Here is a 23402-nt window from a genome sequence, read left to right on the forward strand (position 1 = left end):
AAACCATTGGTAAGCCTCAAAAACAGGAAGACCAGATTAGAGTTTGCCAAACAACAGCTAACAGATGAGACAAAGGTCAACTTGTACCAGAATGATGGGAAGAGAAGAGTATGGACAAGGGAAGGGACTGCTGTCCCAGATGTGCTCAATTGGATTCAGGTCTGGGGAACGGGCGGGCCAGTCTATAGCATCAATGCCTTCCTCTTGCAGGAACTGCTGACACACTCCAGCCACATGAGGTCTAGCATTGTCTTGCATTAGGAGGAACCCAGGGCCAACCGCACCAGCATATGGTCTCACAAGGGGTCTGAGGATCTCATCTCGGTACCTAATGGCAGTCAGGCTACCTCTGGCGAGCACATGGAGGGCTGTGCGGCCCCCCAAAGAAATGCCACCCCACACCATGACTGACCCACCGCCAAACCGGTCATGCTGGAGGATGTTGCAGGCAGCAGAACGTTCTCCATGGCGTCTCCAGACTCTGTCACGTCTGTCACGTGCTCAGTGTGAACCTGATTTCATCTGTGAAGAGCACAGGGCGCCAGTGGCGAATTTGCCAATCTTGGTGTTCTCTGGCAAATGCCAGCATTCAAAAGTGACCAAAACATCAGCCAGGAAGCATAGGAACTGAGAAGTGGTCTGTGATCCCCACCTGCAGAACCACTTTTTTTATTGGGGGTGTCTTGCTAATTGCCTATAATTTCCACCTGTTGTCTATTCCATTTGCACAACAGCATGTGAAATGTATTGTCAATCAGTGTTGCTTCTTAAGTGGACAGTTTGATTTCACAGAAGTGTGATTGACTTGGAGTTACATTGTGTTGTTTAAGTGTTCCCTTTATTTTTTGGAGCAGTGTACATTCATGATTTCTGACACCAAACGGGCAGCAGTTTGTGCGCAAAGTATATGAATGTTGTGAGAATAGTTTCTAGAATAGTTTCTCCTTTGTAAAAGGCCACCATATTGTGTCAGTCCACTAGGGATTTTTTTCTCATGTATTAAGTGTGTATGTTTATTCTGTGTTATTATTTAGTTAGCTAGTAAATAAATAACTAAACCAATTTGTGTAGTACTGAATCATGAGTAAGGCTGGGGTTTTTACAGATCCAAGAAGGTTACGACTGTTCAGAATGGGGTTATGATAAGAGGTTATTATTTAATACGTTGACTGTTTTATGGATGTTATAGGTAAAGACCTTTAGAGTTTAATTGGGGAGATGGTAACTCTTTAAACAACCACTCTCGTGGTGCCCTAAATTCCTAACGAGTTCTTTGTTACGTGATTAATTTAATCTGGTAACAATTAAACATATTTAGTTGATTCGATAAATCACAGTCATCAGTTTAATTAAAGCAAAGTCACGACAAATCTTAAAAGCTTATTTCCATTGTGGTCCTTTTGAAGAGGAAAGAAGGAAGGGGAATGCAACAAGGTTAAGCTGCAATAGTAGTGGCAACAGACAATGACAGACAAAATTGTTGTTTGATTCATAACATGAGATAAGTACAATTCCCTTTCCTAATAAATAACTATGAACAGGTACATATCCCTTGTCTCATATGCCCTTAATATAGAAAACAATCAATCCCAAATATATACAAGACAATCACAATATGAGAAACAACAGGCACGAAATATGCTATCCCGGGCATTTTCCTTCTCAGCCACGTACTGTAATCTTAACTTTTGAGACATGCTACTATTTAGCCATTTTTTTCAGTGAGAACTTGAAACTACCTATGGAGGTTATAAGTTTCAAATTCTTAGGAAGACTATTCCAAAGAATGTTCCTTTTAGATTTAAAAGTGGTATTGTCTGTTTCACTCCTTCTAGTGGAATGGTTATGGTTATCCCGTACCAAGTTAAAGTAGTTAAATAGGTACCTGGGGACCATACAGCGAACAATCTGATGTACAAGAGACAATTTCATCTGAGAGACTCACTCCTCCATTTTGAGTGGGAATCCTGACTAATTTGTTCTGAGATGTCTGCAATTTATTTTGTATTATCTTGGGGGGACTATTGTACCAGGAAGTGCATGCATAGTCAAAGTAACACTGAACAAGAGCCCCTGCCAATGCCCCCATTGCATTCTTATCCAGATATGTGGAGGTTCATGCCAGAAACCTAATTTTATGGTTCACTTTGGAGATAACGTTCTGTGCCATGATCTCCCCTCTCAGATGGTTATCTAGCACACATCCAAGATATTTAGCAGAGTATTTTGCTGTGACTACTATGTCACCTACTACCACCTTAAAAATCAGGGGATTTCCTCAGTTTCACTTTGGACCCGAACAAGATATTTTTCCAAGGTGAAGAGACAGCTTATAGACTGTGGCAAACCTCTTCAAGTTTAGGAGCGTTTGTCACAAATTAAGTGGGAAACTGTCACAATAATCAGCCCAGAATGAAAGTTCTTTCGAACATGACAGTACCTGTGTGTTTGTTTCTCCGTCCTGGTCCACCCAGGCCACAGGCAAGGTCAAGGATAGCAGGGTTCGGTACGCAAATCTGGTTTTCGGTAGGTCCAGGTCTAAACGCCAACAAGTAAGTCCAAAACAGTCCAGCTCATACACGGTAAATCCAGCCAATATAGATTGTCTCTTTCTCTATGGTTCATAGATCCTTCCAGCCCTCTCTCTCCCTTCCTGGTTTGTCTTGACCCTTTATCTGTGGGTCGGCTCCACCTTCTGAGGGTTCCCCTTGCTTCTGGGAATTGTAGTTTTGGTAGTCGGCCATTTTGTGATCTGTACTTCTGATCGGGGTGGCCATTTTAGTTATCGGGCAGAGCCCGTTTATTAGTTCTGCCCTCACATATCTGCCATTTATCACTCGACCCCCTTTGCCACATATCTCCCCCCCTAGATCCGACCCCCTAGGTCGGGCTTCCGCAGCAAAATATGCGTACATGCGGGATAACCCATTCACATTTCCCATTTCCTTCCCTGCTCTGTGTTTCAAATCAAAGTGAAACGGTTGGAGACTCAGAAACCACCGCATCACCCGAGCGTTCTTCTCTTTCGCCCTATGCATCCAGGTGAGTGGGGCATGGTCACTGATGAGGGTGAAGTGGTGCCCCAGCAGGTAGTATTTCAGGCTTTCTAGAGCCCACTTTACTGCCAGAGCCTCTTTCTCAATGACTGCATAGTTGGTTTCCCATGGTTCCAGCTTCCTGCTTAAAAACAGGATGGGGTGTTCCACCCCTTCTACCTCTTGGGACAGCACTGCTCCCAAGCCGACCTCTGAGGCATCCGTCTGAACCACGAACTCTCTCTCAAAGTCTGGTACCGCCAGCACTGGATTACAGCAGAGGGCCTCCTGTAATGTCCTAAATGCTTTGGTGGCCCTTTCATCCCATTTGACCATGTTTGGCCCTCTGGCTCTAGTCATGTCGATGAGTGGGGCGGCCACTGTTGCATAACTTGGGATGAACTTCCGATAGTAACCGGTCAGCCCTAGGAAGGCTCGAACCTGCTTCTTATTTATGGGTTTCGGCCATTCTCTAATTGCCTCCACCTTCTTATGTTGGGGTTTGATTAACCCTCTTCCCACGGTGTATCCCAGATACTCTGTTTCCTCTAACCCCATGTAACACTTGGCAGGGTTCGCCGTGAGCCCTGCCTTTCTAAGGGCGTCTAACACTGCCTGTACCCGGGGTAAGTGGGATTCCCAATCTGGGCTGTAGATCTCCACATCATCTAAATAAGCTGCGGCGTATGCTTGGTGCGATTTTAGGACCTTGTCCATGAGCCGTTGAAAGGTGGCTGGGGCCCCGTGTAAGCCGAATGGTGTATTGAAACAAACGGTCAGGGGTTGCAAAGGCTGTCTTTTCTTTGGCCCTGGGGGTCAGAAGAATTTGCCAGTACCCTTTTGTCAACCTTCACTTTCGTTTCCCTTTATTATTGCAGTTACAAGGCAAATGATTTGACATTCAAAGTCATATGGAAATGACATTTTGTCCTTTCTATCTCAGAGTTGTACTCTCTTTGCATTATCCTCTTTTCAAAACGCCCTTCCAGTTCATTGTGTCTCATTCTGCAAATAAAACGCAACGTTTCGCAACCATTTTACTAAGAACTCCCTGCATATGTATAAAACCACCTGTGGTGATTCTCTTAAATGTAGAACTCAAATCAAAGCAAATGACACACAGAAGGAAGTAGCACCTTCCTTTTGGTTTGACAGTCAGTAAGAGAGTTAAGGAGACCTCTCGTTAAAAAACACACAACAACCATAAGAAGATGTGGAAGGAAAACAGTGTGAGTCTGGACACCATAGAAATAGATCACTAGAAAGACAATCCCCATTCAACTATATTGATCATACCCCATGGTGGTGCAGTCATAGTGCCGAGGTCTGTGGGGCTTTAACCATTCTAGTAGTTATATTTCTATGCTGAGCCAGACTGAACAACAGCCTAAACAATGTCATCTAACTAACCACATCCTGAACCTCAGCATCCTGAACCTCAACCTGCTTTTCACTTCTCATGCTTCTCAGGCTCGTTGTAAAGCTCGCTGTACTTGGGCGGGTGGGAACTGAAGCTGAACTTGGACGGGTGAGAGCTGACACTGAACACCACAGGAACCGCTACGGTAGAGCTCCTCAGCTGAGCCAGCAGGACTGCAGACATCACCGCTCCCAGGAGAGCCAGAGCAGCGAATCCGAAGGAAGCGCCCAACAGGATGTCCAGAGCTTTAGCCACGTAGCCCTCGATGATGGGGAAGCAGGTCTGTTTGTAGATCAGCTTCTGGTGTCCAGTCATCCTGAACTCTGAAAGGAACAACTGGTATGGAATGTTCAGGCATGTACCCTCCATCTGATCTTCCTCACCCTGACAGAGACAGGAGTCAGGGACGTTGTTGCCCCAGTCTGTGTAACTGAACAGCCCACAGCACTTCAAATTCAGCTGAATCCTCTCAGTGAGCTGTCTAACATCAGGGGAGGCTTCGTTCAGAGGCAGGACCTCACGGAACTTCTTCTCCACAATCCTCTTTACCTCAGGACGGTACATGGCTGTGGGCACCGCCACACACAGGAGGCAGAAGCAGACAATAAAGGATGAGGATGAAGTGGAAAACCTCGTTGATAATGAACAGCCCAGTACTAGTGGGGCTACCAGAAACATGATCAGGGGAATTCTCTTCTCTCTGTGTGCTCCATACGCCCCAAGCAGAGACATGACCATGGTGATGCCTCCTACCACATACAGCATGACAAACCCTTTGGACTGGTTCTCAAACTCTGAAGTACTGCCATGGTAGACGAATTGACCCAGAAGTCCCAGGCCGATAATCACACCTCCAGCAATCTGGTCTCGGGTTTTATCGATACCAAGGTGTCCACCCAGAATGTGCCCATGAGCTAGATCCAGTACTGTCCTCCGGTACCGGGTGGGGACCAACAACTGTTCCACCACATCAACCCCTATTTTTGAGACTCTGTACACCAAACCATTTTTCATGATGAAGTGGGGAAAACTATTAGGCACCATCCCATCATTTATGGGAGTACCATCTACGACCTGCACGTCTGCTCTGGCTTGCTGCAGGGATGGATCCTGGTGTTGGGCCGTCCTGAAATTAGTCATGGATCCTGCCAGGTCTGCTGGTTCTAGATAGTCATCCTCTGGATTCAGATCGACCCCAGCCCCACTAGTACTGGGCTGTTCATTATCAACGAGGTTTTCCACTTCATCCTCATCCTCCCCTACTAGTACCTGTGAGGTTGGCTCCTGGGAGACCTCTTTTCTTGGCTTTGGTTGAAGGCCCCATGCTTCTTCCTGCTTGGTCAGGGTTGTTGGCTTTTCAAATATGCCATTCTTTTGGCCTAACTTCGCAAAGTTAGGAAAGTATCTACCCAATATTACATCAGATGGCATCTTTGGGACCACGCCGACCTCATAATCCAGCAGACCGTCCTCTGTTTATATGCTCACTAAGGCTGTGGGGTACAGACGGGTATCCCATGAATGCACGTAACACTGATATCCTGACTTGTATCCAGTTTATGAGTCGGCACTAGGTTTGCAACGACCAGGGTTAGCATACTGCCGGAATCCAGCAGTGCTTCAACCTCTTTCCCTTCAACCTTCACCCTGCACATATGTTTGTTTCTTGATCTTTCAAGTACAGTGGTTACCACAGGACATGCATACCATATCTCATCTTCTTTTTCACTGAGGTGACATTGCATTGGCTTTTCTTTAATAGGGCAGTAGGCTGCAATATGTCCCGGTCGATTACAATTGTAACAGATAATAGGGTTTCGGGGGGGGAGACCCCCTTGACCCCCGGTCCCTGTTTCCGGCTTTTTCCTTAGTGTCTCGGCCCGATTCTGATTCTTTCCTCATGGCCCCACGCTGCTCTCTTCCCACTCCACATGTTGGGACAGCCTTACCCTGTCCGCTGGTTCGCCCAGGCCTGGGGAATGGGAATCTTTCCTCCTGTGCCTGCTCAGCTGTTCCAGCCTTACAATACCGTTCAACCAGGCCCACGAGATGGTCGGCAGAAAGTACCTCATTCTGGCCAACCCATCGTCGCACTTCTTGGGGTAGACCTCACTGAAACTGGTTGAGTACGATGGTCTCGACGACCTCGGCGGACGAATGGGTCTCCGGTCGCAACCATTTCCGTGCCAGGTGAATGAAGTCGAGCATCTGTGTTCAGGGGTGTTGTCCAGGTCGGTAGGACCACTGGTGGAAGCAATGTGCCCTCACGGTATCGGTCACTCCCAGTCTAGTCAGAATCTCTCCCTTTAGTTTATCGTAATCCTGTGCATCTTTCAACTCCAGGTCGAAATATGCTTTTTGAGCGTCCCCTGCCAGGTATGGTGCCAGAAACCCTGCCCATTCTTCTTTCGGCCACTTCTCCCTCTCTGCCGTTCTTTCGAAGGTGGTAAGATATGCTTCCACATCATCCTGCGCTGTCATTTTTTGAAGAAAATGATTGGCCCGCCTCTGGGTATTTGCAGCTGGTAACTGAGCCCCAATTTGGTCCGCTAGCCCCTTTAGGCCTTCTCTTAACTCCCGAGTGTTTCTCTCTTGCTCTTCTCTGAGCAGCTGGTTGGTGCGGTGCTGGACCTGTAACGTGTCCTGATACATTCGCATTGCATCCTGATGAGCTATTTGTTGAGCTCTAGTTGCCTCTTGTTGGGCGGCTGCCGCTTGTAACAGGGCCTGTATGGCTCCCTCCATACTCATTTTCCTGAGAAAACTGTCCTAACCAAACAAAGCCCCAAAAAAACCTGACTCCCCTTTGGAGTGCTAACTAAACATTTTTTTTTCTTCTACCTAACCAGCGGTATGGTTAGTCCAATGCCCGCATTCTCCACCACGTGTGGCAAACCTCTTCAAGGTTAGGAGCGTTTGTCACAAATTAAGTGGGAAACTGTCACCAAAATCAGCCCAAAATGAAAGTTATTTTGAACATGACAGTACCTGTGTGTTTGTTTCTCCGTCCTGGTCCACCCAGGCCACAGGCAAGGTCAAGGATAGCAGGGTTCGGTACGCAAATCTGGTTCTCGGTAGGTCCAGGTCTAAACGCCAACAGGTAAGTCCAAAACAGTCCAGCTCATACACGGTAAATCCAGCCAATATAGATTGTCTCTTTCTCTATGGTTCATAGAGCCTTCCAGCCCTCTCTCTCCCTTCCTGGTTTGTCTTGACCCTTTATCTGTGGGTCGGCTCCACCTTCTGAGGGTTCCCCTTCCTTCTGGGAATTGTAGTTTTGGTAGTCGGCCATTTTGTGATCTGTACTTCTGATCGGGGTGGCCATTTTAGTGATCGGGCAGAGCCCGTTTATTAGTTCTGCTCTCACATATCTGCCATTTATCACTCGACCCCCTTCTTTGCCACAAGACATAGACATTGACTGACATTCAGAAGTTCAGCACTGAGGGCTTTTTCAACCACATTTATGTCTTTGTGGGAAACCAACAGTGCAGAATCATCTGCATAGAGGAAAATGTCACATGTAAAGGCACATTTCTGATCATGTATACTTATGCAATAGAAAGAAAAGTGGATCCAGCACACTCCCTTGGGGTACCCTGTAGTTCAAGATTTTGGGTTTAGACAGTGTCCCATCCACATCCACCATCTGTTTTCTTCCTTGCAGATACGAGCTAACCCATTTTACTGCTAAGTTGTTAATGCCCATGGCGCTTAGTTTGATTAACAGAATCTCATGATCCACTGTATCAAATGCCTTTTGAAGATCTAACATAACCATACCACGTAATTTCTCTCCATCTTCTTCCTTCCTTATGTGGTCAGTTAGATATAGTAGGCAAGTGTCGGTGGAATGGGATTTTCTAAATCCAGATTGGAGCTCATATAATAGGTTATGTAAGGAAATATAACTGTCAATCTGCTTGTACATAATCTTTTCCATGACTTTCGATAAAACACACAGGATTGAGACAGGACGGTAGTATCCATTATCTAACTTATTCCCTTTTTTATACAAAGGAATGACCCTTGAGAGTTTTATTCCACTGGGAAAACACTCTCGTTCAATAGACAGATTCACAATGTGAGTTACACAGGGGGTGATAACTACTGCAGCATCCTTTAGAAATCTGGAAGGAATGTTGCCAAAGCCAGTTGCCTTGGAATGCATCAAGTGCATTAAGCTTCTTTAGCACAGTTGACTCAGACACCTCTTTCAAATGAAAAGGCATCTACTTGGATCCCCTACGGTGAGTAAAACTGCTAGACATGACTCTCCCCATAGCAACCTGATTGACAAGGTAACTTGCTAAGTAATGTATTAGCTATAGTTGTAAAATAGCTATTTGGGCTGTCTGCAAGCATGGTCTTGTCTGATGTAACCTTTCCTCCAATGTCCAAGCTAAGATGACGAGTTTTGGTCTTTAATCTGTTACTGTAACCTAACAGCTTCAGACACTTCTATAATTTACTCGGATTGTTCCTATTTTCAACTATTTTGTCATTAAAATAATCTTTCTTGGCCTTTTGTATCATCCTGTTGACCTCATTTCTTAATTTCTTATAGTCTATAAATATATAATCTACCCAGGACTTCCTGAACTCCAGAAAGCGTTAATTTCTACGCTTAATTGCCTTTAAAATGTTATCGTTTATCCATGGTTCTGTTCTTTGCTTAATTCAAAAAAAATTCTGGAGCCTTCTTATCTACAGCATCATAAAACAATTATTTAAAATGGCCCCAGGCATTTTCCACCTCATTGCATTTCAATACAGCAGACCAATCCAATTTGCTCAAACAATTAACAAAAATATCTGCACTGTAATTCTTCATAGACCTCATTTTTATTGAGTAATGACAATTAAAAACTTTTTTCTGAACCTTCCTACTATAGAAAATGATTGAATGATCCCTGAGCCCATAGTGTACAACCCCACTGTTTCAAATCCTTGATCTATCAGACACCAACACAAGGGCAATGATGGTTTGGGTAGAAGGACAGATCGTGGTGGGCTCATTAATCAGCTAGTGTAAGGCAAACAGATTACGCTTTAAAAGTAGCATGGCCCTTTTTCAACATATCTGTATTAAAATCACCAGTAACAATTACCTCTGATTTACCAAAATCTGCACAGTTGGATCAAGTCTCCTCCAACAATTCATAAAACTTTTACTGGTGTGGTGGTCTGTAACAGGTTCCGACTATAATGGGTTTGCATTTTGGTAATAAAATGTCCAACCACACAGCTTCAATCTCGTCATGGCTTAACTCTGATCTATAGTTGAAAGCAACATCTGATCTTAATAAATACAAACTCCCCCACCTTTTCGATTGCGGTCTCTTCTAATTACTACATCATTTTCAACTTCAATCTCAGCATTTTTAATTGAACCATCTAACCATGTTTCGGCAAAGCAAAGCATTCCCAACTTACAGTTACTGGAGAGTAGGCAAATTTCCTTAATCTTTGGAAGAAAACTGTATAGAAGAAGGATGTGTAGCACTCTCATAGAAAACACCTTTACTAGAGTAAAGTTCTCCTCATCTGTTGGAACTGTCAGATGAAATTGTTCACTTGAGATGAGTGTTGACTACATGCAGTCCAATCCCAGCAGTGAAGCTCCATCCAAGGTTCACGGTAGCATCAGACCAGAGGTTTGCCTTTCCCATCCCCTGCACCTATCCCCGGGCTGCTCCATGTCCATTCGGCACAACTGACTGTCTCGACTGGGGCCTCCCTCGGGATCCTCTCCTGTTCTCCCTGCCGTGCTCTGACTGGGGCCTCCCTCGGGATCCTCTCCTGGTCTCCCTGCCGTGCTCTGACTGGGGCCTCCCTCAGGATCCTCTCCTGGTCTCCCTGCCGTGCTCCGACTGGGGCCTCCCTCAGGCATCCTCTCCTGGTCTCCCTGCCGTGCTCCGACTGGGGCCTCCCTCAGGCATCCTCTCCTGGTCTCCCTGCCGTGCTCTGACTGGGGCCTTCATCGGCATCCTCTCCTGGTCTCCCTGCCGTGCTCCGACTGGGGCCTCCCTCAGGATCCTCTCCTGGTCTCCCTGCCGTGCTCTGACTGGGGCCTCCCTCAGGATCCTCTCCTGGTCTCCCTGCCGTGCTCCGACTGGGGCCTCCCTCAGGATCCTCTCCTGGTCTCCCTGCCGTGCTCCGACTGGGGCCTCCCTCAGGATCCTCTCCTGGTCTCCCTGCCGTGCTCTGACTGGGGCCTTCATCGGCATCCTCTCCTGGTCTCCCTGCCGTGCTCCGACAGCAGGTGGAAGGATTAGGTTGGTTGTCATGATCAAGGTCTGAAATATCTCTATTTATCATGCATACCTGAAAGACAGATCTCTATTTATCATGCATACCTGAAAGACAGATCTCTATTTATCATGCATACCTGCAAAACCAGACTCTCTATTTATCATGCATACCTGAAAGACAGATCTCTATTTATCATGCATACCTGCAAAGACAGATCTCTATTTATCATGCATACCTGAAAACCAGATCTCTATTTATCATGCATACCTGAAAGACAGATCTCTATTTATCATGCATACCTGAAAGACAGATCTCTATTTATCATGCATACCTGAAAGACAGATCTCTATTTATCATGCATACCTGAAAGACAGATCTCTATTTATCATGCATACCTGAAAGACAGGGTCGTCGCTCCTTCCCTTCTGACCCCCTCTATTATAGCATGCCGCTACTCCAATGGATTTATCGCTAGAAAAGGTCCTGGGCACTGATGAACAACTCCAGACAATAACAGGCATATAGTAATTATGAGGTTTCCACCATTTATTTGTCGTATACCCCTGACCTTAATCGCCCTTTTGGAGGGACTGTGCCAGCAAGAATATACAAACGTGTTAAATAAGGTGTATTTCCCGTGGCCAAAATGCTTAGTGCCAATCTGGACTTTGAGCCTAATCTTCTGATTAAAACTGCATACTTTGTCAAAAGGACATCGACTTGATGTACAAAAAGGACCAGTATCTATAACCATTCATATAAAACCGTAAATGAAAAATGCTGCCAACACGCCAAACTTTCCAGCTGACATCTTGTTTTTTCAAGTTGATTCTATAACATTCAATGGACATTTAATCTACGTGACTTCAAAGAGGGCCAGCCTACTTTCTGATACAGAATGCAATGATGTGTACTGAACCTGTCGCTGGTAATAAAGCGTAGTGTGCTATGAAATCCATGCCCTTGCTCCACCACACACAAATGTAACTTGTTTAAGTTTTGCCTTTATTTTACTGTAGCCCCTTAAGCCATCCACTTTTCATTGCAGACCGATTTCCCCTTCACTCCCCCAAGCCTTGTTCTCCATTAGTCCACTTCCTCATTCCTGTTCTACTTCCTGTCCTTGTCATGTCTCATCTCGCAGGATGTCCGATCTGCATGAGTGGAAGAGAGAAGGACAATTAATCACCTCTGGTACTCCTCCGTCCCCTAGCAATCTCTCTTTCTCTCTATCTATCTGTCTGTTGGTCTCACTCACTCTCACTCTCACTCTCACTCTCACTCTCTCTTTCTTTCTCAGTCTGTCTGTCTGTCTGTCTGTCTGTCTGTCTGTCTGTCTGTCTGTCTGTCTGTCTGTCTGTCTGTCTGTCTGTCTGTCTGTCTGTCTGTCTGTCTGTCTGTCTGTCTGTCTGTCTGTCTGTCTGTCTGTCTGTCTGTCTGTCTGTCTGTCTGTCTGTCTGTCTGTCTGTCTGTCTGTCTGTCTCTGTCTCTGTCTGTATGTGTCTCTCTCTGTCTGTCTCTCTCTCACACACACACACACACACACACACACACACACACACACACACACACACACACACACACACACACACACACACACACACACACACACACACACACACACACACACACACACACACACACACACACACACACACACACACACACACACACACACACAGCACTTCACTCCCCTGACAGTAGCCCCTCCACTCCTTCTCATTTAGTATGCTTATATAAGGGAGTCCAAGGAGAGGGACAGGAGGAGAGGATGAGGAGACGGTGGGGGTGAATTAAGCGAGGGAAGAGGGGACAGGCCGGGACAGAAGGAACAGAAAGAGGGAACAGAGGAAAAGGAGGGAGAGCCTGGAGAGGACAGAAAATGAACTAGGGAAAAGAGAGAGGAAGAGGGTAAAGAAGGGAGGAATGATGAACAGACCTAGAAAAAAAATAGGAAAAAGAGAAGAGAGAAGGGAGGGAGGGATAAAAGGGAGAGAGAGAGGAGGGAGGGATAAAAGGGAGAGAGAGAGGAGGGAGGGATAAAAGGGAGAGAGAGAGGGAGGAGGGATAAAAGGGAGAGAGAGAGGAGGGAGGGATAAAAGGGAGAGAGAGAGGAGGGAGGGATAAAAGGGAGAGAGAGAGGAGGGAGGGATAAAAGGGAGAGAGAGAGGGAGGAGGGATAAAAGGGAGAGAGAGAGGAGGGAGGGATAAAAGGGAGAGAGAGGAGGGAGGAGGGATAAAAGGGAGAGAGAGAGTAGGCTGTGTTTGGGCTCTAGGCGTTGGCCTCCTCTTACTCTGTCTGTCTAAATATCCCCTGTTGTAAGATGTATACACACACACACACACACACACACACACACACACACACACACACACACACACACACACACACACACACACACACACACATAGTACATGAGGACTCATGGCCCCTCTGTCCTTTTCAGAGGGAATAGACCAAAGAGGTAAAAAGATGAAACTGTTTTTCTTTGAAGATATTTCTTCTTGTCTTGACCTTGACTGGAGCTTTTGTTGTAGTTCTCACATTTGGTTCCTTTAGGGAGCAACAGGTTCTGTATTTGTAAGTATTTAGTTAATCTGTCTCTCGGGAGGCTATCAATGATGAAGACTTGTTTTTATATCACAGGAATAAAGAAAAGTATTTGTATTAATTTCCAGATTCCCATCTTGTACAATATCCTCAGTTCATGACTCTTGCTTTTGTTCTTCTTCTCTTGTGGTTTTGTCTGTAATATTATGTTCTCTGACTGCTTAGCACCACTCTATGTGGTTTTGTCTGTAATATTATGTTCTCTGACTGCTTAGCACCACTCTATGTGGTTTTGTCTGTAATACTATGTTCTCTGACTGCTTAGCACCACTCTATGTGGTTTTGTCTGTAATATTATGTTCTCTGACTGCTTAGCACCACTCTATGTGGTTTTGTCTGTAATACTATGTTCTCTGACTGCTTAGCACCACTCTATGTGGTTTTGTCTGTAATATTATGTTCTCTGACTGCTTAGCACCACTCTATGTGGTTTTGTCTGTAATATTATGTTCTCTGACTGCTTAGCACCACTCTATGTGGTTTTGTCTGTAATATTATGCTCTCTGACTGCTTAGCACCACTCTATGTGGTTTTGTCTGTAATATTATGTTCTCTGACTGCTTAGCACCACTCTATGTGGTTTTGTCTGTAATATTATGCTCTCTGACTGCTTAGCACCACTCTATGTGGTTTTGTCTGTAATATTATGTTCTCTGACTGCTTAGCACCACTCTATGTGGTTTTGTCTGTAATATTATGCTCTCTGACTGCTTAGCACCACTCTATGTGGTTTTGTCTGTAATATTATGCTCTCTGACTGCTTAGCACCACTCTATGTGGTTTTGTCTGTAATATTATGCTCTCTGACTGCTTAGCACCACTCTATGTGGTTTTGTCTGTAATATTATGTTCTCTGACTGCTTAGCACCACTCTATGTGGTTTTGTCTGTAATACTATGTTCTCTGACTGCTTAGCACCACTCTGGGTGGCGTTCGTTCTTGCAAATGAATAAAGTACATATAAAGTACAGCCGCTTGGGCCAGTGGCTGATCGGTCGCTGGTTCGACTCCCCTTTTTGACTTGGTGGGAAACCTGTCGACGTGCCCTTGGGCAGGTCGTTGACCCTGGTTGCTTCTGTGGGTCGCTCTGGATGGGAGTGTGTTAGATGATTGAATGTAATGTGAATGTTGAGCTGCATCACTGCAGGTAGACTGTATGTTGTAATATTCAATAAAAAATAAAAATAACAAATTAATTTAACAAATAAACAATAAATATATATAAAGTAGGTTATCAAAACTACAATAGTCTGTCCCATCGCAGCTGCTGTGACATCATGCGAGGTTACTGTGAAGTTACTGTGAAGTCAGAATGCGCCCTCTGAGACAGAAGTAACTTCCTGATTCCTGCTTTGGGAGGCCGCTCACTGTTGATTGGCTGTTATGGCTACATTGAACAGGGTGGACTACCCACAGCATGGGAGTGTCTGCAGTAGAATGTGTGAAAATGTGTGTTTGTGTGTTTTCTCCACATACTGGACGTTTCTAAAGTGGTGTGTGGTCCTGGTCTAGTAAGTAGCAGTCTGTCATAATAATTCCACCCTATTTCAGTGTCACATGTGCTCCCTCTCCGGCCTCTAGGTCACCAGGCTGCTCATTATGGTGCACACCTGTCACCAGCGCTACGCGCATAATGACACTCACCTGGACTCCATCACCTCCTTAATTACCTGCCCTTTATGTCACTCCCTTTGGTTTCTCCCCCAGTCGTCATTGTTGCTGTTTCATGTCGGTGCGCAGTTCGTGTTTCTTGTTTTGTTCATTTATTTACAATTGAAGTCAGAAGTTTACATACACCTTAGCCAAATAAATTTGAACTCAGTTTTTCACAATTCCTGACATTTAATCCAAGTAAAAATTCCCTGTTTTAGGTCCGTTAGGATCACCACTTTATTTTAAGAATGTGAAACGTCAGAATAAAGACATTGCCTTTAAATTGTTTAACTTGGGTCAAAAGTTTTGGGTAGTCTTCCACAAGCTTCCCACAATAAGTTGGGCCCATTCCTCCTGACAGACCTGGTGTAATTGAGTCAGGTTTGTAGGCCTCCTTGCTCGCACACACTTTTTCAGTTCTGCCAACAAATTTTCTATGGGATTGAGGTCAGGGCTTTGTGATGGCCACTCCAATACCTTGACGTTGTTGTCCTTAAGCCATTTTGAGAACTTTGGAAGTATGCTTGGGGTCATTGTCCATTTGAAAGACCCATTCACGACCAAGCTTTAACTTGATGACTGATGTCTTGAGATGTTGCTTCAATATATCCACATAATTTTCCTGCCTCATGATCCCATCTATTTTGTGAAGTGCACCAGTCCCTCCTGCAGCAAAGCACACCCACAACATGAGGGTGCCACCCCGTGCTTCACGGTTGGGATGATGTTCTTCGGCTTGCAAGCCTCCTACTTTCTCCTCCAAACATAATGATGGTCATTATGGCCAAAGAGATCTATTTTTGTTTCATCAGACCAGAGGACATTTCTCCAAAAAGTACGATCTTAGTCCCCATGTGCAGTTGCAAAACGTAGTCTGGCTTTTTTATGGTGGTCTTGAAGCAGTGGCTTCTTCCTTGCTGAGCGGCCTTTCAGGTTTTGTCGATATAGTACTCGTTTTACTGTGGATATAGATACTTTTGTACCTGTTTCCTCCAGCATCTTCACAAGGTCCTTTGCTGTTCTGGGATTGATTTGCACTTTTTGCACCAAAGTATGTTCATCTCTAGGAGACTCTAGAGAATGCGTCTGTCTCATCCTTGGGAAATTGCTCCCAAGGATGAACCAGGCTTGTGGAGGGCTACAATTTTTTCTGAGGTCTTGGCTGATTTCTTTGGATTTTCCCATGATGTCATGCAAAGAGGCACTGAGTTTGAAGGTAGGCCTTGAAATACATCCACAGGTACACCTCCAATTGACTCAAATTATGTCAATTAGCCTATCAGAAGCTTCATTTTCTGGAATTTTCCAAGCTGTTTAAAGGCACAGTCAACTTAGTGTATGTAAGCTTCTGACCCACTGGAATTGTGATACAGTGAAATAATCTGTCTGTAAACAATTGTTGGAAAAAGTACTTGTGTCATGCATAAAGTAGATGTCCTAACCAAATAGCCAAAACTATAGTCTGTTATCAAGAAATTTGTGGAGTGATTGAAAAACTAGTTTTAATGACTCCAACCTAAGTGTATGTAAACTTCCGACTTCAACTGTATTAAATGTATTCACTCCCTGAAATTGCTTCCCAACTCTCAGCATACATCGTTACATTCAGACACATTTTCACATCACTGTGTGGGAGAAAGAGAGAGATACCTCTCAGCTTCCCTTCAAATCTAAGAAAATTAACAACAATGACAAATGTTTTGATGAAGAATGCAAAAACCTAAAAGAAATTGAGAAGCCTATCCAACCAAAATCATATAGAGACCCAGAAAACCTGAGCCTACGCCTTCACTTTTGTGAATCATTAAAACAATACAGAAACACACTAAGGAAAAAGATGCAACAGCACGTCAGAAATCAGCTCAATGTAACTGAAGAATCCATAGAATCTAACACTTCTGGGAAAATTAGAAAACACTAAACAAACATAAAGATGTATCTATCCAAAATGGAGATGTATGGATAAACCACTTCTCCAATCTTTTTGACTTTTTAACAAACAACAAACAGCCTAATACATGATCAAATACAAATCTTAGAATCAACTATTAAGAACTACCAGAACCGACTGGATTCTCCAATTACATTGAATGAACTACAGGACAAAATACAAACCCTCTAACCGAAAAGGCCTGTGGTGTTGATGGTATCCTAAATGAAATGATAAAATATACAGACCACGAATTCCAATTGGCTATACTTAAACTCTTTATCATAATCTTCAGCTCTGGCATCTTCCTCAATATTTGGAACCAAGGGCTGATCACCTCAATCCACAAAAGTGGAGATAAATTTGACCCCAATAACTACCGTGGGATATGAGTCAACAGCAACCTTGGGAAAATCCTCTGCATTAACAGCAGACTTGTCCATTTCCTCAGTGAAAACAATGTACTGAGCAAATGTCAAATTATCCTTTTACCAAATTACCATACGACAGACCATGTACTCACCCTGCACACCCTAATTGACAAACAAACACACCAAAACACCAAAACATTGGCAAAATCTTCTCATGTTTTGTTGATTTCAAAAATACTTTTGACTCAATTTGTCATGTGGGGCTGCTATACAAATTGATGGAAAGCGGTGTTTGGGGAAAAACATACGACATTATAAAATCCATATACACAAACAAGTGTGTGGTTAAAATTGGCAACAAACACACACATTTCTTTCCACAGGGATGTGGGTTGAGACAGGGATGTAGCTTGAGCCCCACCCTTTTCAACATATCTATCAACGGATTGGTGAGGGCACTAGAACAGTCTGCAGCACCCGGACTCACCTTATTAGAATCTGAAATCAAATGTCCAAAACCAAAGAGGGAATAAACAGTAGCACCTACATCTTCTGCACAGATTCTGTCAGACCTGGGCCCTGACAGTAAATCTCAGTAAGACAAAAATAATGGTGTTCCAAAAAAGGTCCAGTTGCCCATTCTAATGTACAGTCGAACAGTAACTGAATGCCTCGATGGCCCGTCTGCCTGGTTTACATATCAAGCCACGGCCACCTGAGTCAATGTCTGTAGGGGCGATCCATTTTCGTGAACAGGGTGGTGTACCTAATAAACTGACTGCTCAGTGTATGTTGGATTTTTGTTTAGATACTTGTTTAGATATTTGTTTAGAGACTTGGTGAAGCTGTTATATTGTAGAGTAATGTAATTTGCTTTTGGAAACCTGGAAGAACAATTGTTGTTCTGTTATACTGAGGTAAAGGGTTGAAGGTGCAGCTTTTACCTCTTAATGTGAATGCCTGAAATGACTTCACCGCTATACAAAAATCACACAATGATCACACTCTTATCGCTCACTGCAGATGCACACACAGACGCGCACACACACACACACACACACACACACACACACACACACACACACACACACACACACACACACACACACACACACACACACACACACACACACACACACACACACACACACACACACACACAGGACTGCAAACACAAATACAAACACGCAAACACACACATGTACACAAGCTCGTACATACCCACAATCACACGAACATACACACAGATACCCAGACACATCTAGCCTACACACACCCACCAAATTGTATTGGACAAATTTGTATCCTTTTCTCTGTTTTTGTTTACACCTCCTCCCCACCTCCTCCCCACCTCCTCCATCCCCCCTCCCCAGCTTCTCCATCCTCCCCACCTGCTCCCTCCTCCCTACCGACCTTCTCTCCAACTCTTACCTCTTCCCTCCTCACTCCCCACCTCCTCCAGCCCACCCCCTCTCTTCCCCTACTCTCCCATTCTTCCTCCCACCTCCTCCCTCCCATCTTCTCCCTCCTGTCTCTCTCCTCCCGCATATCTCTCTTTTCAGGGCTATACTGCAGGAAGGAATTCACATGATGTAAACACGTCACTGCAGATAAATCACATAACGTCACATATCATGTTTACTAAAAACATTCCAACAAGAATAACCATGTGGAATTCAGTGATAAAAAGACCTGAGGGGAAATCCCTGACATGATGATGGGGTGGCATTCATAAAATGCTAAAAATAGACTAGAGAAAGAATGATAACAGGCAGCATTGGAGCATGCTCAAATCTGGATTCACAGCCTATAGACTACAGTAGTACTATGTTCCGTGGATCCATATAGCTACATGAAACACTATAGGAAACACTATAGGAAACACTAGGATACACTACAGGAAACATTATAGGAAACACTAGTCAAGGATCATACTAGAGACTAGTCAAGGATCATATCACCTCCACCCTACCTGATACCCTAGATCCACTCCAATTCGCATACCGCCCCAATAGGTCCACAGACGATGAAATCGTCATCACACTGCACACTGCCCTATCCCATCTGGACAAGAGGAATACCTATGTAAGAATGCTATTCATTGACTACAGCTCAACATTTAACACCATAATAACCTCCAAACTCGTTATTAAGCTCGAGACCCTGGGCCTCGACTTCGCCCTGTGCAACTGGGTCCTGGACTTCCTGACGGGCCGCCCCCAGGTGGTGAGGGTAAGAAACAACATCTCCACCCCGCTGATCCTCAACACTGGGGCCCCACAAGGGTGCGTTCTCAGCCCTCTCCTGTACTCCCTGTTCACCCATGACTGCGTGGCCATGCACGCTTCCAACTCAATCATCAAGTTTGCAGACGACACTACAGTGTTAGGCTTGATTACCAACAATGACGAGACGGCCTACAAGGAGGAGGTGAGGGCCCTCGGAGTGTGGTGTCAGGAAATAACCTCTCACTCAACGTCAACAAAACAAAGGAGATGATCGTGGACTTCAAGAAACAGCAGAGGGAGCAGCCCCCTATCCACATCGAAGGGACAGCAGTGGAGAAGGTGGAAAGTTTTAAGTTCCTCGGTGTACACATCACGGACAAACTGAATTGGTCCACCCACACAGACAGCGTGGTGAAGAAGGCGTAACAGCGCCTCTTCAACCTCAGGAGGCTGAAGAAATTTGGCTTGTCACCTAAAACACTCACAAACTTTTACAGATGCACAATCGAGAGCATCCTGTCGGGCTGTATCACAGCCTGGTACGGCAACTGCTCCGCCCACAACCGTAAGGCTCTCCGGAGGGTAGTGCGGTCTGCACAAAGCATCACCGGGTGCAAACTACCTGCCCTCCAGGACACCTACAGCACCGGATGTCACAGGAAGGCCAAAAAGATCATCAAGGACAACAACCACCCGAGCCACTGCCTGTTCACCCCACTATCATCCAGAAGGCGAGGTCAGTACAGTTCAGGTACAGACTGTTAAACAGCCATCACTAACATAGAGTGGCTGCTGCCAACATACAGACTCAAATCTCTTGCCACTTAAATGTAATAAATGGATTCAATAAAGGTATCACTAGTCACTTTAAATAACGTCACTTTAATAATGTCTACATATAATACATTACTCTTTTCATATGTGTATACTGTATTCTATACCATCTACTGCATCTTGCCTATGCCATTGGGCCATCGCTCATTCATATATTTATATGTACATATTCTTATTCATCCCTTTACATTTGTGTATATAAGGTAGTTGTTGTGAATTTGTTAGATTACTTGTTAGATATTACTGCATTGTCAGAACTAGAAGCACAAGCATTTCGCTACACTCGCATTAACATCTGCTAACCATGTGTATGTGACCAATAACATTTGATTTGATGTATAGGAAACACTATAGGAAACACTATATGAAACACTATATGAAACACTATAGGAAACACTATATGAAACACTATATGAAACACTATAGGAAACACTATAGGAAACACTATATGAAACACTATAGGAAGCACTATAGGAAACACTAGGAAACACTAGGAAACGCTATAGGAAACACTATAGGAAAAACGTTGAAAATCAGAGTCAAACTAAGCTCATGTCCCCATATCCCTTAATACATTCTGCTTCCTGCTTGCCTTGTATGGCCATTAAAAAAATTGCCAGAATGACATCATCGCGTACGCACATGAACACAAATACACACACATATACACACCGAGACAGCATTATGAAAATTATGAACATGCTTACACACACAGCATTAGGATCACAGACGCTCGCTTGTGTGTGAGGTCAGAGGGGTTGGCTCTGTGTGTGAGGTCAGAGGGGTTGGCTCTGTGTGTGATATCAGAGGGGTTGGCTCTGTGTGTGATATCAGAGGGGTTGGCTCTGTGTGTGAGGTCAGAGGGGTTGGCTCTGTGTGTGAGGTCAGAGGGGTTGGCTCTGTGTGTGATATCAGAGGGGTTGGCTCTGTGTGTGTGTGTGTGTGTGTGTGTGTGTGTGTGTGTGTGTGTGTGTGTGTGTGTGTGTGTGTGTGTGTGTGTGTGTGTGTGTGTGTGTGTGTGTGTGTGTGTGTGTGTGTGTGTGTGTGTGTGTGTGTCTGCTGGAGTGAGATAAAGAAACAGAGGTCTGGTGATTTGTCAATCTGTTTCTGTGTGTGCGTTTGTGTTAATGTGTGTGTGTGTTGGTGTGAGTGTGCACATGTGTATGTGCGTGTGTGCGTGGGCAGTTGGTCAGTGTGAGTGTGCGTGAGGTATTTCTCAGTGTGTATCTGTGCACTGTGCAGTTTGTCAGATTGAGTGTGTTTGTATACAGAGCTGTGCCAACGCCAAACAGCCATTTATCATGGAGGGGTGAGGGAGCAAGGGTGGCCAAGCGGAAAGCTGATAGAGGCAAGGCTCAGGACTAGGGACCTGTTCTAACACTGCTATAATGCATCCTTCCTTGATTCCTTCCCTCCTTAATTCCTTCCTCCCTTCTTTCCTTCTTCCCTCCCTTTTTCTTTTCCCGTGTGTGTGTGTGTGTGTGTGTGTGTGTGTGTGTGTGTGTGTGTGTGTGTGTGTGTGTGTGTGTGTGTGTGTGTGTGTGTGTGTGTGTGTGTGTGTGTGTGTGTCTGTGTGTGTGTGTGTGTTTATCTGTTCTTCCTTTGATCTCCTCTTCTAGTATCTTTTGCCCGTGGGTCAAGTGCGCAGCTTTCAAGGCTTCCCATCTGGAACATGGAGACAGAGAGACAGGGTTCCTGTTGAGTGAGGAGCACCTCGAGTCTTCCACCAGTTTCCCCTGCCACTGCAAGCACACAGCTCATATATGAGGGAGGGGGGCAAGAAGCAGACAGGGAGAGACAGACGGATGGAGAAAGACACAAAGCATAGAGGCAAGCAGAGGCAACAGAAATATGCAGAGAGAGAGGAGGAGAGAAAGAGAGAGGAAGAGAGAGAGAGAGACAGAGTCTCAAACCCAATACCCCCCTTAGCCCTCCCCCTTGTTTTTGAGTGTTCCTTTGTGGGGGAGTGTCCCCCAAAAACAGAGCAACTAGTGGTAGGGAGAGATAAATAACCCTGGGGAATGGAACATCACTACATCACTTGCTCACATCAGAAGTGTTCAAAGGATACCACTCAATTTTTTGACGACGAGGCTGGTTTTTCCACAATGCCTGTACTGGCAGCAGTAATACCTTTCCTTATATTTCTCATGCTACAAATACATACTTACCATATGATTAACAAATGAGAACTGCAAAACAACAATGTTGTCATAATGTAGCCATCCTCTCGCTGTGGTTCAATGTGGAGTAGTAATGTAGCCATCCCCTGGCTGTGGTTCAATGTGGAGTAGTAATGTAGCCATCCCCTGTCTGTGGTTCAAAGTGGAGTAGTAATGTAGCCATCCTCTGACTGGGGTTCAATGTGGAGTAGTAATGCAGCCATCCTCTGACTGGGGTTCAATGTGGAGTAGTAATGTAGCCATCCTCTGACGTGTGGTTCAATGTGGGGAGTAGTAATGCAGCCATCCTCTGGCTATGGTTCAATGTGGAGTAGTAATATAGCCATCCTCTGACTGGGGTTCAATGTGGAGTAGTAATATAGCCATCCTCTGACTGGGGTTCAATGTGGAGTAGTAATGTAGCCATCCTCTGGCTGGGGTTCAATGTGGAGTAGTAATGTAGCCATCCTCTGACTATGGTTCAATGTGGAGTAGTAATGCAGCCATCCTCTGACTGGGGTTCAATGTGGAGTAGTAATGTAGCATCCTCTGACTGGGGTTCAATGTGGAGTGGTAATGTAGCCATCCTCTGACTGGGGTTCAATGTGGAGTAGTAATGCAGCCATCCTCTGGCTATGGTTCAATGTGGAGTAGTAATGTAGCCATCCTCTGGCTGGGGTTCAATGTGGAGTAGTAATGTAGCCATCCTCTGGCTGGGGTTCAATGTGGAGTAGTAATGTAGCCATCCTTTGGCTGGGGTTCAATGTGGAGTAGTAATGCAGCCATCCTCTGGCTGTGGTTCAATGTGGAGTAGTAATGTAGCCATCCTCTGGCTGGGGTTCAATGTGGAGTAGTAATGTAGCCACCCTGGCGGGCGTGGGCGGTGGCCCCCTGGCTGGGGTT

General features: G+C 44.9%; 1 protein-coding gene across 1 annotated transcript; it reads right to left on the reverse strand.

Annotated features, from left to right (window-relative positions):
• Positions 1 to 4234: 4234 nt before the first annotated feature.
• LOC106569561 (tetraspanin-8-like) lies at positions 4235 to 5595 on the reverse strand. The gene has a single exon (XM_014141035.3). It carries the CDS (start codon positions 5593 to 5595, stop codon positions 4486 to 4488), a length of 1110 nt encoding a protein of 369 aa, XP_013996510.3. The 3' UTR covers positions 4235 to 4485.
• Positions 5596 to 23402: the final 17807 nt, after the last annotated feature.

The sequence above is a fragment of the Salmo salar genome, chromosome 14 (assembly GCF_965601325.2).
Source record: "Salmo salar chromosome 14, fSalSal1, whole genome shotgun sequence".
Lineage (NCBI taxonomy): Eukaryota > Metazoa > Chordata > Actinopteri > Salmoniformes > Salmonidae > Salmo > Salmo salar.